Source organism: Ovis aries, chromosome 20 (genome assembly GCF_016772045.2).
Source record: "Ovis aries strain OAR_USU_Benz2616 breed Rambouillet chromosome 20, ARS-UI_Ramb_v3.0, whole genome shotgun sequence".
NCBI classification, from domain to species: Eukaryota; Metazoa; Chordata; class Mammalia; order Artiodactyla; family Bovidae; genus Ovis; species Ovis aries.
In genome coordinates this window covers 28,726,358-28,741,254 of record NC_056073.1, presented here as the reverse complement: position 1 = coordinate 28,741,254, position 14,897 = coordinate 28,726,358, and the positions used below count along the sequence as shown (strand labels likewise).

The 14,897-nt window shown below is 35.2% G+C and overlaps 2 protein-coding genes across 2 annotated transcripts; both read right to left on the bottom strand.

The window, feature by feature from the left end:
* Window positions 1–219: 219 nt before the first annotated feature.
* LOC101119515 (olfactory receptor 2B11-like) lies at window positions 220–1,164 on the bottom strand. The gene has a single exon (XM_004019304.3). It carries the CDS (start codon window positions 1,162–1,164, stop codon window positions 220–222), a length of 945 nt encoding a protein of 314 aa, XP_004019353.2.
* Window positions 1,165–12,302: 11,138 nt separating this feature from the next.
* Window positions 12,303–13,244, bottom strand: LOC101116514 (putative olfactory receptor 2B3). Its single transcript, XM_004019019.4, has one exon. It carries the CDS (start codon window positions 13,242–13,244, stop codon window positions 12,303–12,305), a length of 942 nt encoding a protein of 313 aa, XP_004019068.2.
* Between the last annotated feature and the right edge of the window lie 1,653 nt (window positions 13,245–14,897).

The window sequence follows — 14,897 nt, the reverse complement described above, 5'->3', positions numbered from 1 at the left end:
CTTCCTAAGACACAATTTATATACAAATGAATTTTAACATTTTTATAAATTTTATCTAAAATGTTGTACCACATGTTTATTTTATTTATTATGATAGCTATATATTAAAAAGCTACATTTTAGGGAGAATTTTGAGAGGAGGTAAAATCAGAAGTGCTTTTAGAACAGGGGCTCTTCCAAGCCCTATATGGAGAGTATGAAGCACAAAAATAGCTATGTTTATTCTCTTCTTTGATGGTACAATAAGACAAGAAGGCTCATCATTGCCCTTTTCATGTCTTTGTTCCTTAAAGTATAAATAAAAGGATTAAGCATAGGAGTTACCAAACTGTAGAAAAGGGACATTAGTTTGTTCTTATCCTGGGAGTTAGTAGAAGAAGGTTGCACATACATGCTAATTACCGGTCCATAGAAGAGAGATACAACAATAACATGAGAACTACATGTGTTAAAGGCCTTCTTCTTTCCCTCTGAGGACCGAATTCTGAGCACTGTAGCTACAATGAACCCGTAGGAGACAAGAATAAGTGACAAGGGAACCAGGGAATAGAAAGTGCCCACAGTAGAGAGCATAGCTACATTGAATGTGGTGTCAGCACATGACATCTTGATCATCACTGGGACCTCACACAGGAAGTCATCTACCTTGTTGTTGCCACAGAGTGGCAGCTGGATGGTGAGGGATGACTGAAGCAAGGAGTTAGCCAAACCACTTAGCCATGCCATGACCACTAGGAAGATACAGAGTTGCTGTTTCATGATAACTGGGTACCTCAAAGGCTTGCAGATGGCCACATAACGATCCAAGGACATCACAGCTAAGAGGATGCATTCAGTGGCTCCCAGGAAGTGAAACATATAAAACTGGGTCACACAGCCTCCATAAGTGATAGACTTATCTGGGCCCCAGAGGTTCAGCAGCAGTTGAGGGGTGGTGGTTGTAGTAAAACAAAGGTCCAGGAAGGAGAGGTTGGAAAGGAAGAAGTACATAGGGCTGTCAAGTTGAGGATCTACCCTGGATATCACAATAATCGAGATGTTTCCCGCTAATGTGCAGATGTAAGCAGCAAGAACTATTGTGAAGAGTGGCATTTCCAACCAGGGATGGTCAGAGAAACCCAAGAGAATGAAAAACTGTGGGGTACTTGCATTGCCTGCATTCATGACTGTTGCTCTTGTTTGTGGATTTAAGTCAAAGGGAAGATTTGCATTTCAGTATTAAATACTCTTGATGGTCAATTTATTCAGTTAAATAACATGAGTTATGAAGGGATTTTTCTCTGTGGTAAAACTCCAGTGATGTGATTTGATATTTGCAAAATAAAAAATTATGAGACAAAATGTCCCAAATAATGATTTTGTAGTACACTTGAAAGGAAGACTAACAAATCTTGATATTTTACCTAGGAAATGAAATATAACAAATTTTCATAGTTTAATTATTAGAGAAAGGGGGGTCTCACAATTGCTCTTATATTAGAGAAAATAACAAAATAGAAGACTATTTCCCAAGAACCACCCATGCTGACTTACTGCCTGTGTTCATTTCCTTCATCCTTACTCAGTTGAGCTTCATCATTCTCTGGTTGAATTTTTGAGTTGATTTCTGGGCAATTTTAGAATTCACTGGGCTTCAGCTGGATTCATCTGCTTTACACAGAAATAAGATATAGTGCTTTTCCTTAATCCTATGTCTCAAATTCTAAAATTACTTTTGCCAAAGTAAATTTTTGTCATTAAAAAAAATACACCTAAAAGAAACTGATTCCTTGCAACACGTTCAGAACTTAAAAAAAAAACAAGACAGGCAATAATTGATTGTACAGACTGGCTATATAAAATTATTAAAGGTATCAGTTCTTAAAAATGCAGTATAATATATATGTGTTTTTCATACTGTGAATTGTAATCTATCACACATTTAATGGTTATATATCATTTTATTGATTTTATAATATTTGTTTCCATTACAAGTGTGAGTATATGTATACGTGTATGACTAGGCTTATTATATAAAATATAAAAGTAGCTTTAGGCAATGGTAAAATGTTTGAAAAAGCACTGGTGTAATAGGATACGAAATCAGAAAACTGGATCCATTTCACTGTAATGATTAACAAATGTATCTTTTATGAACTGCTTAAATATTTGGAACCTCCCTTATCTACCTTACTGTGCTATTAGGATTAACCAACCCAATATGTATGGCTACACTTTTGTAAGTAATACTTAATGTTTGGTTGGTTATTTTCATGAACTATAGTGTCCAGGTTGATTATGAGTCTCCATCTTCAAATTAATTTTTCTTAGGTTGTATCCAAATATTAACACTGTACTTATCTCCACCAGAAGAAGTCTCATAAGATTTGCATTTTCTTCCCTTTCATTTCCAAAAATTACTCATATCCTTTGGCTTTAACATAATGTTAATGATTTTAAGATTTTATGTCAGCACACATATATTTAAATTAATGAAAATGACCGCTAACACAAACAGTATCTCTAGATTTATTTTTCCAAAATAGGAGCATTTCAATACTATTAATACTAAAAGTGCCAATTTACTTACACATTTTTTTTTAGTATGCAGCTTTGCACAAAATCTTGTACAAAATGATATAAATCATCAAGCAAAACAGATCACAATCACTTACAGATAATACTTACTTTAAATTAATGTTGATATTCAATGGTAGTACTTCCCTTTATTGACATTGATATTTACTTTCCATCAGGATTAATTGGAGATAAGGACTGAATTTTCTCTCTGTTTCAGTATGTTTACTTCTTATTGTAGGTCTTTACTTCTTATTGTAGGTCCTTAACATTATAAATATATTTGATTTGAAGCATCTTAAATATGTTTAGATATGAAAACCCATTTTACTCTAAAACAATTGCTCAGGAAAGGTTCTTCCTCTTTATATAAAGCTGTGGGACATTTTCTCCATACAAGTAATAAACCTCAGTGGAAAACTCTTGGCAAGAAGCATGATAGAAATTCCCTAGCGGGTATACTACTTTCTTTCCTCTTGCCATAGTAAAATGAAATGATAAATTTTGGCATTTTCCTTGTTGAATGAATTTAAGAAAATGAATTTAGGACCAAGAATCCTAGAAAATGCAGTCTTCCTAAAAAATTTCATGGAAAATCTCCTTGAATAACAGAGAAAATTTAAGACAATTATTTTGGGGGTCAAGATACAATTTTCTTTTATTTTTTCCTCAGGATATTATTTCTTGAGATTCCTGCAAATAATTTTATTTCTACACAGAGAGAGAAGAGGCAGTCGCCTTCTAATATTATTATTTTTTTTTTTTTTAGTTTTTAATTTTTTTTAATTTTAAAATCTTTAATTCTTACATGCGTTCCCAAACATGAACCCCCCTCCTACTTCCCTCCCCATAACATTTCTCTGGGTCATCCCCATGCACCAGCCCCAAGCATGCTATATCCTGCGTCAGACATTGACTGGCGATTCAATTCTTACATGATTGTATACATGTTAGAATGCCATTCTCCCAAATCATCCCACCCTCTCCCTCTCCCTCTGAGTCCAAAAGTCCGTTATACACATCTGTGTCTTTTTTCCTGTCTTGCATACAGGGTCGTCATTGCCATCTTTCTAAATTCCATATATATGTGTTAGTATACTGTATTGGTGTTTTTCTTTCTGGCTTACTTCACTCTGTATAATCGGCTCCAGTTTCATCCACCTCATTAGAACTGATTCAAATGAATTCTTTTTAATGGCTGAGTAATACTCCATTGTGTATATGTACCACAGCTTTCTTATCCATTCATCTGCTGATGGACATCTAGGTTTTTTCCATGTCCTGGCTATTATAAACAGTGCTGCGATGAACATTGGGGTACATGTGTCTCTTTCAATTCTGGTTTCCTCGGTGTGTATGCCCAGCAGTGGGATTGCTGGGTCATAAGGTAGTTCTATTTGCAATTTTTTAAGGAATCTCCACACTGTTCTCCATAGTGGCTGTACTAGTTTGCATTCCCACCAACAGTGTAGGAGGGTTCCCTTTTCTCCAGACCCTCTCCAGCATTTATTGCTTGCAGATTTTTGGATCGCAGCCATTCTGACTGGTGTGAAGTGGTACCTCATTGTGGTTTTGATTTGCATTTCTCTAATAATGAGTGATGTTGAGCATCTTTTCATGTGTTTGTTAGCCATCCGTATGTCTTCTTTGGAGAAATGTCCATTTAGTTTTTTGGCCCATTTGTTGATTGGGTCGTTGACTTTTCTGGAATTGAGCTGCAGGAGTTGCTTGTATATTTTTGAGATTAGTTGTTTGTCAGTTGCTTCATTTGCTATTATTTTCTCCCATTCCGAAGCCTGTCTTTTCACCTTGCTTATATTTTCCTTTGTTGTGCAGAAGCTTTTAATTTTAATTAGATCCCATTTGTTTACTTTTGCTTTTATTTCCAGTATTCTGGGAGGTGGATCATAGAGGATCCTGCTGTGATTTATGTCTGAGAGTCTGAGAGTGTTTTGCCTATGTTCTCCTCTAGGAGTTTTATAGTTTCTGATCTTACATTTAGATCTTTAATCCATTTTGAGTTTATTTTTGTGTGCGGTGTTAGAAAGTGATCTAGTTTCATTCTTTTACAAGTGGTTGACCACTTTTCCCAGCACCACTTGTTAAAGAGATTGTCTTTACTCCATTGTATATTCTTGCCTCCTTTGTCAAAAATAAGGTGTCCATATGTGTGTGGATTTATCTCTGGGCTTTCTATTTTGTTCCATTGATCTATATGTCTGTCTTTGTGCCAGTACCATACTGTCTTGATGACTGTGGCTTTGTAGTAGAGCCTGAAGTCAGGCAAGTTGATTCCTCCAGTTCCATTCTTCTTTCTCAAGATTGCTTTGGCTATTCGAGGTTTTTTGTATTTCCATACAAATCTTGAAATTATTTGTTCTAGTTCTGTGAAAAATATGGCTAGTAGCTTGATAGGGATTGCACTGAATTTGTAAATTGCTTTGGGTAGTATACTCATTTTCACTATATTGATTCTTTCTATCCATGAACATGGTATATTTCTCCATCTATTAGTGTCCTCTTTGATTTCTTTCATCAGTGCTTTATAGTTTTCTGTATATAGGTCTTTAGTTTCTTTAGGTAGATATATTCCTAGGTATTTTATTCTTTTCGTTGCAATGGTGAATGGAATTGTTTCCTTAATTTCTTTTTCTACTTTCTCATTATTATTGTATAGGAATGCAAGGGATTTCTGTGTGTTGATTTTATATCCTGCAACTTTACTATATTCATTGATGAGCTCTAGTAATTTTCTGGTGGAGTCTTTAGGGTTTTCCATGTAGAGGATCATGTCATCTGCAAACAGTGAGAGTTTTACTTCTTCTTTCCCAATTTGGATTCTTTTTATTTCTTTTTCTGCTCTGATTGCTGTGGCCAAAACTTCCAGAACTATGTTGAATAGTAGCGGTGAAAGGGGACACCCTTGTCTTGTTCCTGACTTTAGGGGAAATGCTTTCAATTTTTCACCATTGAGGATAATGTTAGCTGTGGGTTTGTCATATATAGCTTTTATTACGTTGAGGTATGCTCCTTCTATTCTTGCTTTCTGGAGAGTTTTTATCATAAATGGATGTTGAATTTTGTCAAAGGCCTTCTCTGCATCTATTGAGATAATCATATGGTTTTTATTTTTCAATTTGTTAATGTGGTGAATTACATTGATTGATTTGCGGATATTGAAGAATCCTTGCATCCCTGGGATAAAGCCCACTTGGCCATGGTGTATGATTTTTAAGGAACAAAAAGGGTCTTGTCTTCAAATATTTCTTCCACAGTAGCATGGTATAATATAGACTTTTAACCTGACCGAATGCTATGTTAAAGTTCCACATTTGGTTTAAACAATTAAAAATGTGTCAAGAATAAATTAATGTCTCAGTGTTTCATTCATTTATTTAAGCAATAAATATTTGTTGAGTGCCTGCTATGTATCAATCACTTTCCCTGTTGCTTCAAATATAACACTGAAAAAATTACAGACAAAAATTTGTTGTAATGAAAAATGATTTATAATAAAGAAGTAAGAGATTGATGCTTATTTGCAGTATGTCAGTAAACTTGGCTCCAGATGAATGAAATACTAGTGAAATAACTCACAAAGGGCAAACTGATATGTGGCGAAACAAGATTTTCATTGGTGGTTTTAAACAATTATATAATTTTCACATGTACAACATTATAATTCGGCATCTGTATACACTAGAAAGTAATCACTATCACAAGTCTACTTGCCATTCATCATCTTACAGTTGACCGCCTTCACCCATTTCACTCATGTCCCAGTACACTTCCCTTCTGGTAATCACTAATTTGTTTTTTGTACCTGTAAGTTTATTTTTGTTTTGTTTATTTTTTAGATTCCACATGTGAGTGAAATCTTACAATAGAAATCTCTGTGCTTCCTATATCTGAATACCTGTTTCCTTCTTCAGGTTCAGGGAGGTTTCAGCCCTAATTTCATCGAATACATTTTGACTCCTTTCTCTGAGATCCCTATATTGTGAATGGTAATGTGAAGGATGTTGTCCCAGAGTTCTTGTAAACTATTCTCATTTAAAACAAAATGGTTTTCTGTTTCTTTAATTTTTTTTCTGTCTAATTGGGTGATTTGCATTTTTCCAGATGGCATATGCATTCTTCTATATTATTTAATCTGCTATTAATTTCTCCTCCTGAAGTTTTCATTTCACACACTGTATTCTTTAGCTCTGACTGGTCCTTTATTATATTTTCCAGTTCTTTGGTAAAATTCACACTGTGTTGATCTATCTTTCACTCAGTTCAGTTAACATTCTTGTTACTATTGCCTTGAACTTTTTATCAGGTAAATTATTTACCTGTTTCATTAGAGTTTTTTCAAGGGCTGTTGTTTCTTGGTCTTTCATTCAAGACATATTCTTTTGTCATCTTGTTTCATTAAACTCTCTCTGTCTCAGTGAAATTATGTGAAACTGTTACCTATCTCAGTTTTGGAGGTGTGTCTTTGTGTGGGTTCATCCCTGTGCAGTCTGTGTGTGCCCAGGGTGTTTGGAGAGACAGCTGGACCTGAAGTGAGTACTGGCCATGTCTTCCCCAGGGTCATTTTAGCAATAATAATTCTTCCATTCTATAAGCACAGTTTATTTTCCATCTCTTTGTGTTGCCTTCAATTTCTTTCAGCAGTGTCCTGGAGCTTTCCAAGTACAGTGTACAGTTACTCAGAATAGCACATTTTCTTACATAGCTACTACAGTTATCAAAACTGGGATATTTTATAACAATATAACTGTACTATTATCTAATCCACAATTTATATTCAATCTTGTTGATTATCTCCAAAATGTGCTTTATTTTGTTCCCCATGCAGGAGCCAATCAATACAGAAAGGTACATGAGGCTGGTTTGTCTTACAGGTGATGCTGTTAAGTTCAGTCACTTGATTAAGGTGATGTCCCCCAGGTCTCTCCTATGACAAGTTGTGATATTTTTTCCTTAGAAATTAAAATCTAATTAGAAGGGAAAGGCCTGAAATTATATAAATATCTTGATCCTGATCAAATTTTAACCCACGGATTTTAACATCTATGTTTTAATTTTTTTCAGTTTTATTGAGATATAATTAACATAGAGCATTGTATAAGTTTAAGTTGTACAGCATAATGATATATCATGAAATGATGACCACAGTAAATTTAGTGTACATTCATCATCTTACAAAGATACAAATTAAAAGAAATTTAAAAATATTTTTTCCTTGTGCTGAGAACTCTGAGGATTTACTCTCTCAACAACTTTCATATATCACATACAGCAATATTAATTAATCCTGTTGTGCATTGCATCCCTATAACTTTTTATCTTATATTTGGAAATTTGTACATTTTGATCACTTTTATCCAGTTCTCTTCCACTCCATACCCTACCCCTAATAACAACAAATCTGATCTGTTTCTGTGAGTTTGTTTGTTGAAGTATAATTGAACTACAACACTGAATGAGTTCCTGGTGCACAGCATATTTTTGTACGTTTCAAAATGATCACCACAGTAAATCTAGTTACCATCTATCATCATATGAAGCTATTACACAGCTATTGACTATAGGCTTCACACTGTATATTTTATACCCACGATGCATTTATTTTGTAACTGTACATTTGTGCCTTAGTTTCCCTCAGCCACTTTTTCCTCCCTCCAACCCCCTCCCATCTGGCAGCTACCTATTTGTTCTCTGTATCTAGGACTTTGTTTCTGTTTAGTCATGTCTGTACATATGTACTATTTTTAGATTTTACATGTCAGTGAAATCACAGTCTTTCTCTATCTGACTTGTTTCACTTCTCATAATACCCTCTAGGCCCATCTATGTTGTCACAAATGGCAAGATTTCATTCTTTGTCTAAGTGAGAGTCCATTGTATATATATTCCATTACTTATTTATCTACTCATCTATTGATGGGCATGTATTTTGCTTCCATGTCTTGGCTATTGTAAATTAATCTGCAAATGAACATAAGGGAGCATATATCTTTTTTTCGGGGGGGAGTGGTTTGGAGGTACTTCTTTATGTTTTAATTTTTAAATTAACTTTTATTGGATTTCCAGTGCTGTGTTAGCTTCTGCTGTACAGCAAAGTGAATCAGTTTTACACATATCTTTTTGAATTAGTGGTTTTTTTTCCTTTGGATAAATACCCAGGAGTGGAATTTCTGGATCATATGGTAGTTCTATTTATTTTCTGAGACAGTGTTTTGCTCTAGAATCTTTTTTTTTTAATTTTCTGTTTTTAATATTTTGAGGAACCTCCATATGTTTTCCACTGTGCTAAAGCAATTCCCACCAACAGTGCATAAGGGTTCCCTTTTTTCCACATCCTTGCCAACATTTGTTATTTGTTGTCCATCTGATAATAGCCATTCTGATAGGTGTGAAGAGATATCTCATTGTGGTTTTGATTTGCCTCTATCTGATGGCTAGTGGTTTTGAGCATCTTTTGAATGTAAGTCATCTGTATGAAATTTTTTGGAAAATGCCTATTTAGGTTCTCTGCCCATTTTTTAAATCAGATTTTTTGAGTTATGCTTTCTTTGTATGTTTTGAATATTAACTTCTTGTCACATATATTTGCAAATATTTTCTCCCATTCAGTAGGCAGTCTTTTTGTTTTGTTGATAGTTTCCTTTGTTGTGGAAAGGATTTTTTTGTTTGACTTAGCCCCCTCTTAAAAATTTTGCCTTCGTTTCCCTTGCTTGAGGAGATATAGGAAAAAGAATTAAAATTTGCCATCTCCAGCAGTATGGATGGACTTGGAGGGCATTATTCTATGTGAAATAGGTCAGATAGAGAAAGGCAAATACTGTATGATATCATTTATGTGTGGGACCTAGAAAAACACAAAAACTAGTGATTATAACAAAAAAGAAGCACACTCACAGATGCAAAGGACAAGCTAGTGGTTATCAGTTTGGAGAGGAAAGTGAAAAGGGCAATATAGGGGTAGGAAAAAAAAAGGTTTTATGGGATTTTATGGAATAATGTGTGTGAATCTTGAAAACTGTAAAGTGCTATAGAATATAAAGAATCTTTCACTTAATGAATAAGAACCTAGGTATATTAGTAAGATACAATGCATGTGAAGAGAAACTATAACCTTTATTCCTATAGGGATAAACTAATATGCCAGCAATGTTTAAAGATGATTTCTCACCCGTAAAACTATTTGCTTTTACTAAAATAGAGTAATGCATTTATGTAATTTTTCAAAGATAAATGATTACTAATAACTATATGTGACTGTCACTAGATTTTCATTTTTACAGAGAAGTTAAATTTCTTTAGCCTTGAGAATTTGAGTTTATATCCCACCATGGAATTTCACAGGACCATTTTCCTCACCCCAGAGAGTTTTATATTTCTGAAAATTCTTTTAAAAGAATAAATGAAAATTTGGTTATTAGCTAAAATTATCCATAGTTTTGATAACAGATATTTTAATTTTTGTCCCCAAAATTAAGTTTTGTGAGTGTCTTGGTGAACAAAACCAAACTTTGCTCTTTGCTACAGTCTAGTAGTAAGTAAAGGCACTTATCAAATGATCACTTAGAAGGATAAATACCATAAATGAGAGGTATATGATCCGACTCTTTGTGGCCCCATAGTTTGCAGCATGCCAGGTGTGGAAGGAGAAGAATGCTCAAACATTCTGCACTTTAAGGAAAAATGCTAAGTGCAAGACAGAAGGCTGTATGGCTGGGAAATACAGCCATACATTCCTCTTCCTTTGGAGAAGGAAATGGCAACCCACTCCAGTGTTCTTGCCTGGAGAATCCCAGGGACGGGCAAGCCTGGTGGGCTGCCGTCTATGGGGTCGCACAGAGTTGGGCACGACTGAAGCGACTTAGCAGTAGCAGCAGAAAAAGAGTATGGAACCAGGAGTGTGAAGTTGGAAAAGAATGGAAGGGTGGGAGGTACGAAAGAGGAATGACTGATTTGTCTTCCTAATGGTTTTGATGTAGAAAATTATGCAAGAGATGGTTTAAGATATGGCTAATGGTTTCTGACTTGCAGATTCACAACAAGTGAATCAACTTACTAAAATAGTGAGCTTTAGAAGAAGACTTTGTGGTGGAGAGAGCAGGTGTTCAGCTTTTGATTGTGCTGAGTTGGAAATGTCTATCATATATTCAAAAAGAGATGGCAGTGGTACAAAATGGTTGTGAAATCTTAAAAATGGCACTTATATTGAGATATAATTGTATTCATTCATTTACAGTGTCTTGAAATGCTTACTGCTTTCTTTTTGTGCTAAACAAACATTTTAAACTCCATATATTTAAACTTTTTCCCTTTCCCATTTATTGGAAATGTCACATTTAGTAAACACATGCTTATTATATATTCTGCCATACTCTGTACTTACATTTTTAGATAGTTTGTGCTTCTGATACCTTCTGTGATCTAAGTATTCTGTTTTCATAACTGGATAAAATCCAAACTTTTCAACTTTTCAGTTATCATCTACAGCCTCTTTTTTTTATGTGTTTTGTAACCTTTTCTCTGCTGCCTAAAATGTTGTCCCATCTATGCCCTTACATTGTTAACTACAAGTAATCATTCAAGTATCTGAGGTTAAGAGTCGTTTCCTCTGTGAACTAGAATATTTTTTAGTAGAGGAACTCTGATTGTTTTCTCTCTGGTCTAGCGCTACCTAGTGATCAATAAATACTTATTGAGTGACTATCCAAATAAAGTGAATTAATTCAGATCAATGTTAGAAAAATTTCCTATTACCATTTTTATAAATAACGTCATAATTTAGGGGAGATCCTGTGTGCTTGGTTGCAGAACTTGGGACAAGTAAGGATTTGGGGAATGAAAGAAGAAAGGAAAAAAATGCAATTCATTGGAAATAAAGGGATGAATTAAAAAGAAGGTTAGAAATAAAATTCAGCTGAGGGCTTCCTTTATGGTCCAGTGGTTAAGAACCCACATTGCAGTGCAAGGGACACTGGTTTGATCCCTGACTCAGGAAGATCTCATATTCCACAGAGCAACTTAGCCCGTTTGCCACAACTACTGAAGCCCACGTGCCCTAGGACTTGTGCTCCACAACAAGAGAAGTCCTCTCATTGCAACTGCAATGTAGGCCCCACTCACCCCAACAAGAGAAAGCCTGTGTGTAGCAACAAAGCCCAGCACAGTGAAAAATAAATAAATAAATATTTCAAAAATTCAACTGATATTTCCAGTTTCTAGGATGAGATGCACACATTTAGCTAGTTTAAAGTCAGCTGTTACTAGATTTGGGACAGACTACATGCTTGGAACAGTTCTGAAGCGTGCATATGAGGACTTGTGTGCTATGGGAAAACTTCTGTCTTGGGATTGCTGGTCATTTAGTCAGAAAGATATGGAACTCCCTAACTAAGGTGGTAGACAAGATTGTTCTCTAACATATAGTATAAGTGGGAAGGTAAACCATCCAAGCGTTCTGAATAGTCAGGCATTGACAGGAGGGAATTAGCATGGCTTGGCCTCAAGAAACAAAGTTCATTGAGGAAACTTATAGAAGGCAAAGGAACTTTTAATTTAGAAGAATATAGCTTATGGTCTCAGCATTGCTTCCTGAAGTTAGGAAGATTTTCTAACTGTTGGCCTAACTCCGTAAACTTGTAAGAGCCTGAAAAATAGAAAAATTAGTTTGAACATTATTACTATTTTCAAGAGAAAAAAAGACTCAGAAGATTCTCATCATGATGGAACACTTCTTACTTTTTATAGTAAAATGTTAACAGCATCAGCCTCTTAAAGGCCTCCTTCATATCTTTATTTCTAAGGCTATAGATGAGGGGGTTCAACATGGGTGTGAATATCCCATAGAAGAGAGAAACGATTTTCCCCCAGTCCTTAGAGGTGGAAGAAGGTGGTTGTAGATACATGTATATGCCTGTTCCAAAAAAGAGAGAGACTACAACCATGTGAGACCCACACGTCCCAAAGGCTTTCCGTCGTCCTTCTGCAGATTTGATTCTCAATACTGCTTGAGCTATGAAGCCATAGGAGATGAGGATCAATGTCACTGGAATTAGCAGAATTAACACACTGAAGAAAAAAAGCTCAGCAACAATAGGCTTTGTGTCAGCACAGGACAACTTGAGAAGGGCAGGAACCTCACAGAAAAAGTGGTCCACTTCTTGATGACCACACCGTGGCATGTTAAGGGTCAAGGAGGACTGCAGCACTGAGTTGCTGAAGCCAGTGAACCAGGAGAAGGCTATCATCCTCAAGCAGAACCAAGGGTTCATGATGACAACATAGTGGAGGGGTCTGCAAATCGCCACATACCTGTCAAAGGACATAACAGCAAGGAGGAGACACTCAGTAGCACCCAGGGCCAGGAAGATGATGAGCTGGGCCACACAGCCAGCATAGCTGATAGTTTTCTTGTTGTGAGAAATATTCGTCAGCATATGAGGGACTGTGCTTGTGGTGTAACAGAGATCTAAGATGGACAGATTAGTAAGAAAGAAATACATGGGAGTATGAAGCTTGGGATCCAGAATGCAGACCATCATGATGGACACATTGCCAAAGACGGTGGTTGTGTATGATATTAATAGTAACATAAAAAGAGGTTTTTGTAGCCAGGGCTTGTCTGAAAAGCCAAGTAGTACAAATTCTTTCGGGGAACTCTCATTTGCCCAATTCATGATGATGCATTTATTTTTCATTCCTAAAAAGTATAAAATAGTAAAGTGGTCAATAGATAATATTGACTACTCTTATTGTAACAGAACTGAATTTAGGATAATCATAGTGAATGATTCGACACCAAATATATAGTCAATTAAATAGAACCCTGTAAAATATAATATGGGTATTGTATAGTTAAAAAATAGCTCTTCTGTTTTAGTATTTATGTTTGACTTTATGAAGCAAATCATCACATTTAAAGGCCAAGAATATGAACCTGTATGCATGAAACATGGACAGTTACATGTGCTCAATACATTTCAATTCTTATCCCTTTTCTTATACTGCTGCTGCTGCTGCTGCTGCTAAGTCACTTCAGTTGTGTCTGACTCTGTGCAACCCCATAGACGGCAGCCCACCAGGCTCTGCCATCCCTGGGCAAGAACACTGGAGTGGGTTGCCATTTCCTTCGCCAATGCATGAAAGTGAAAAGTGAAAGTGAAGTCACTGAGTCATGCCCAACTCTCAGTATTTTAAGAATAAATGCTGTTTTAATTCAATAGTTTTTAATCCATGCTCAAAATGCTGAGTAATATAGAGGTTATAAGAGCATCATGTAAATCTGAACTTGATCTAAAGAAATTATGCTTGTTTTAGTAGTATATTCTTGGGATACTTTTGAGCTGTCTCTCTAAAATGACACATATGAACATCCATTTCCACAAAGAGCTATCATGAGTATTAAATGCTTTGATTCATGGTAAAAAATTATGTCTAACTTGGGGTTTATAATGATGATCACAGTTGACATCTCCCAGCATCTCCAAATACCTTGATGAAAACTGCAAAATGCATAAGCTAATTGTTGATTTACTACCAGTGACAGGCATTGCTTAGTGCCTGAAATAATTCTTTCTAATTCTCACCAAAACCCTAATAAATGGATATGATCTACATTTTATTACTACTATGACTCAATGAGAATAAATAATTTGCACACTCTGTAATCTTAAGGCCAAGACGCAAAAGCAGAATTTAAAGGCCATTCATTTTTATATATTCCTTAATTCCACCGAAATATAGAGAAAGCAGCAAAGGAAGACACAAGAGTTATAAACAATGGAATCAAGGAGCCAAAATTCAAATAAAGTTGATTTTCTTCAATCTGTGAAAGTTATCAGTTATTTAGTTATATGACCCAAGGGCATCTAAACTCCTTTAGTCTACTTTGCATGTTTAAATTTTCATTGCTTAGACCTACCCCATTTGAATTTACAAGCATAAAAATAGATAGTGTTGCTATATTGACTTAAAAAAGAAGATATAATAATAAGAATTGACATATTTTATACCAGAGTGGAATACTTTTTTCCCCAAGTTAGTAACGCTGATATATAAACTATAACTTTAGCATGGGATACCTACATGAGAATGAATAGAGATGGTGCTAAGATCTATAATTCTTTCCATTACCTGAAGTTTTAATTTTGGCTTTTTAGCTACAGATACACCTTATTTAGTAAATGCCAATAATATACTCTCAGCTGAAAAATAGAAAAGGATGTAAGACTTGATTTATTTGTGTGTACATTTAAATTTTCACATGAAAAAGTCCATACATTGATAAAGGATAGTCAAAATGAAAAATGTGCAGTTTATGGCAGAAATGG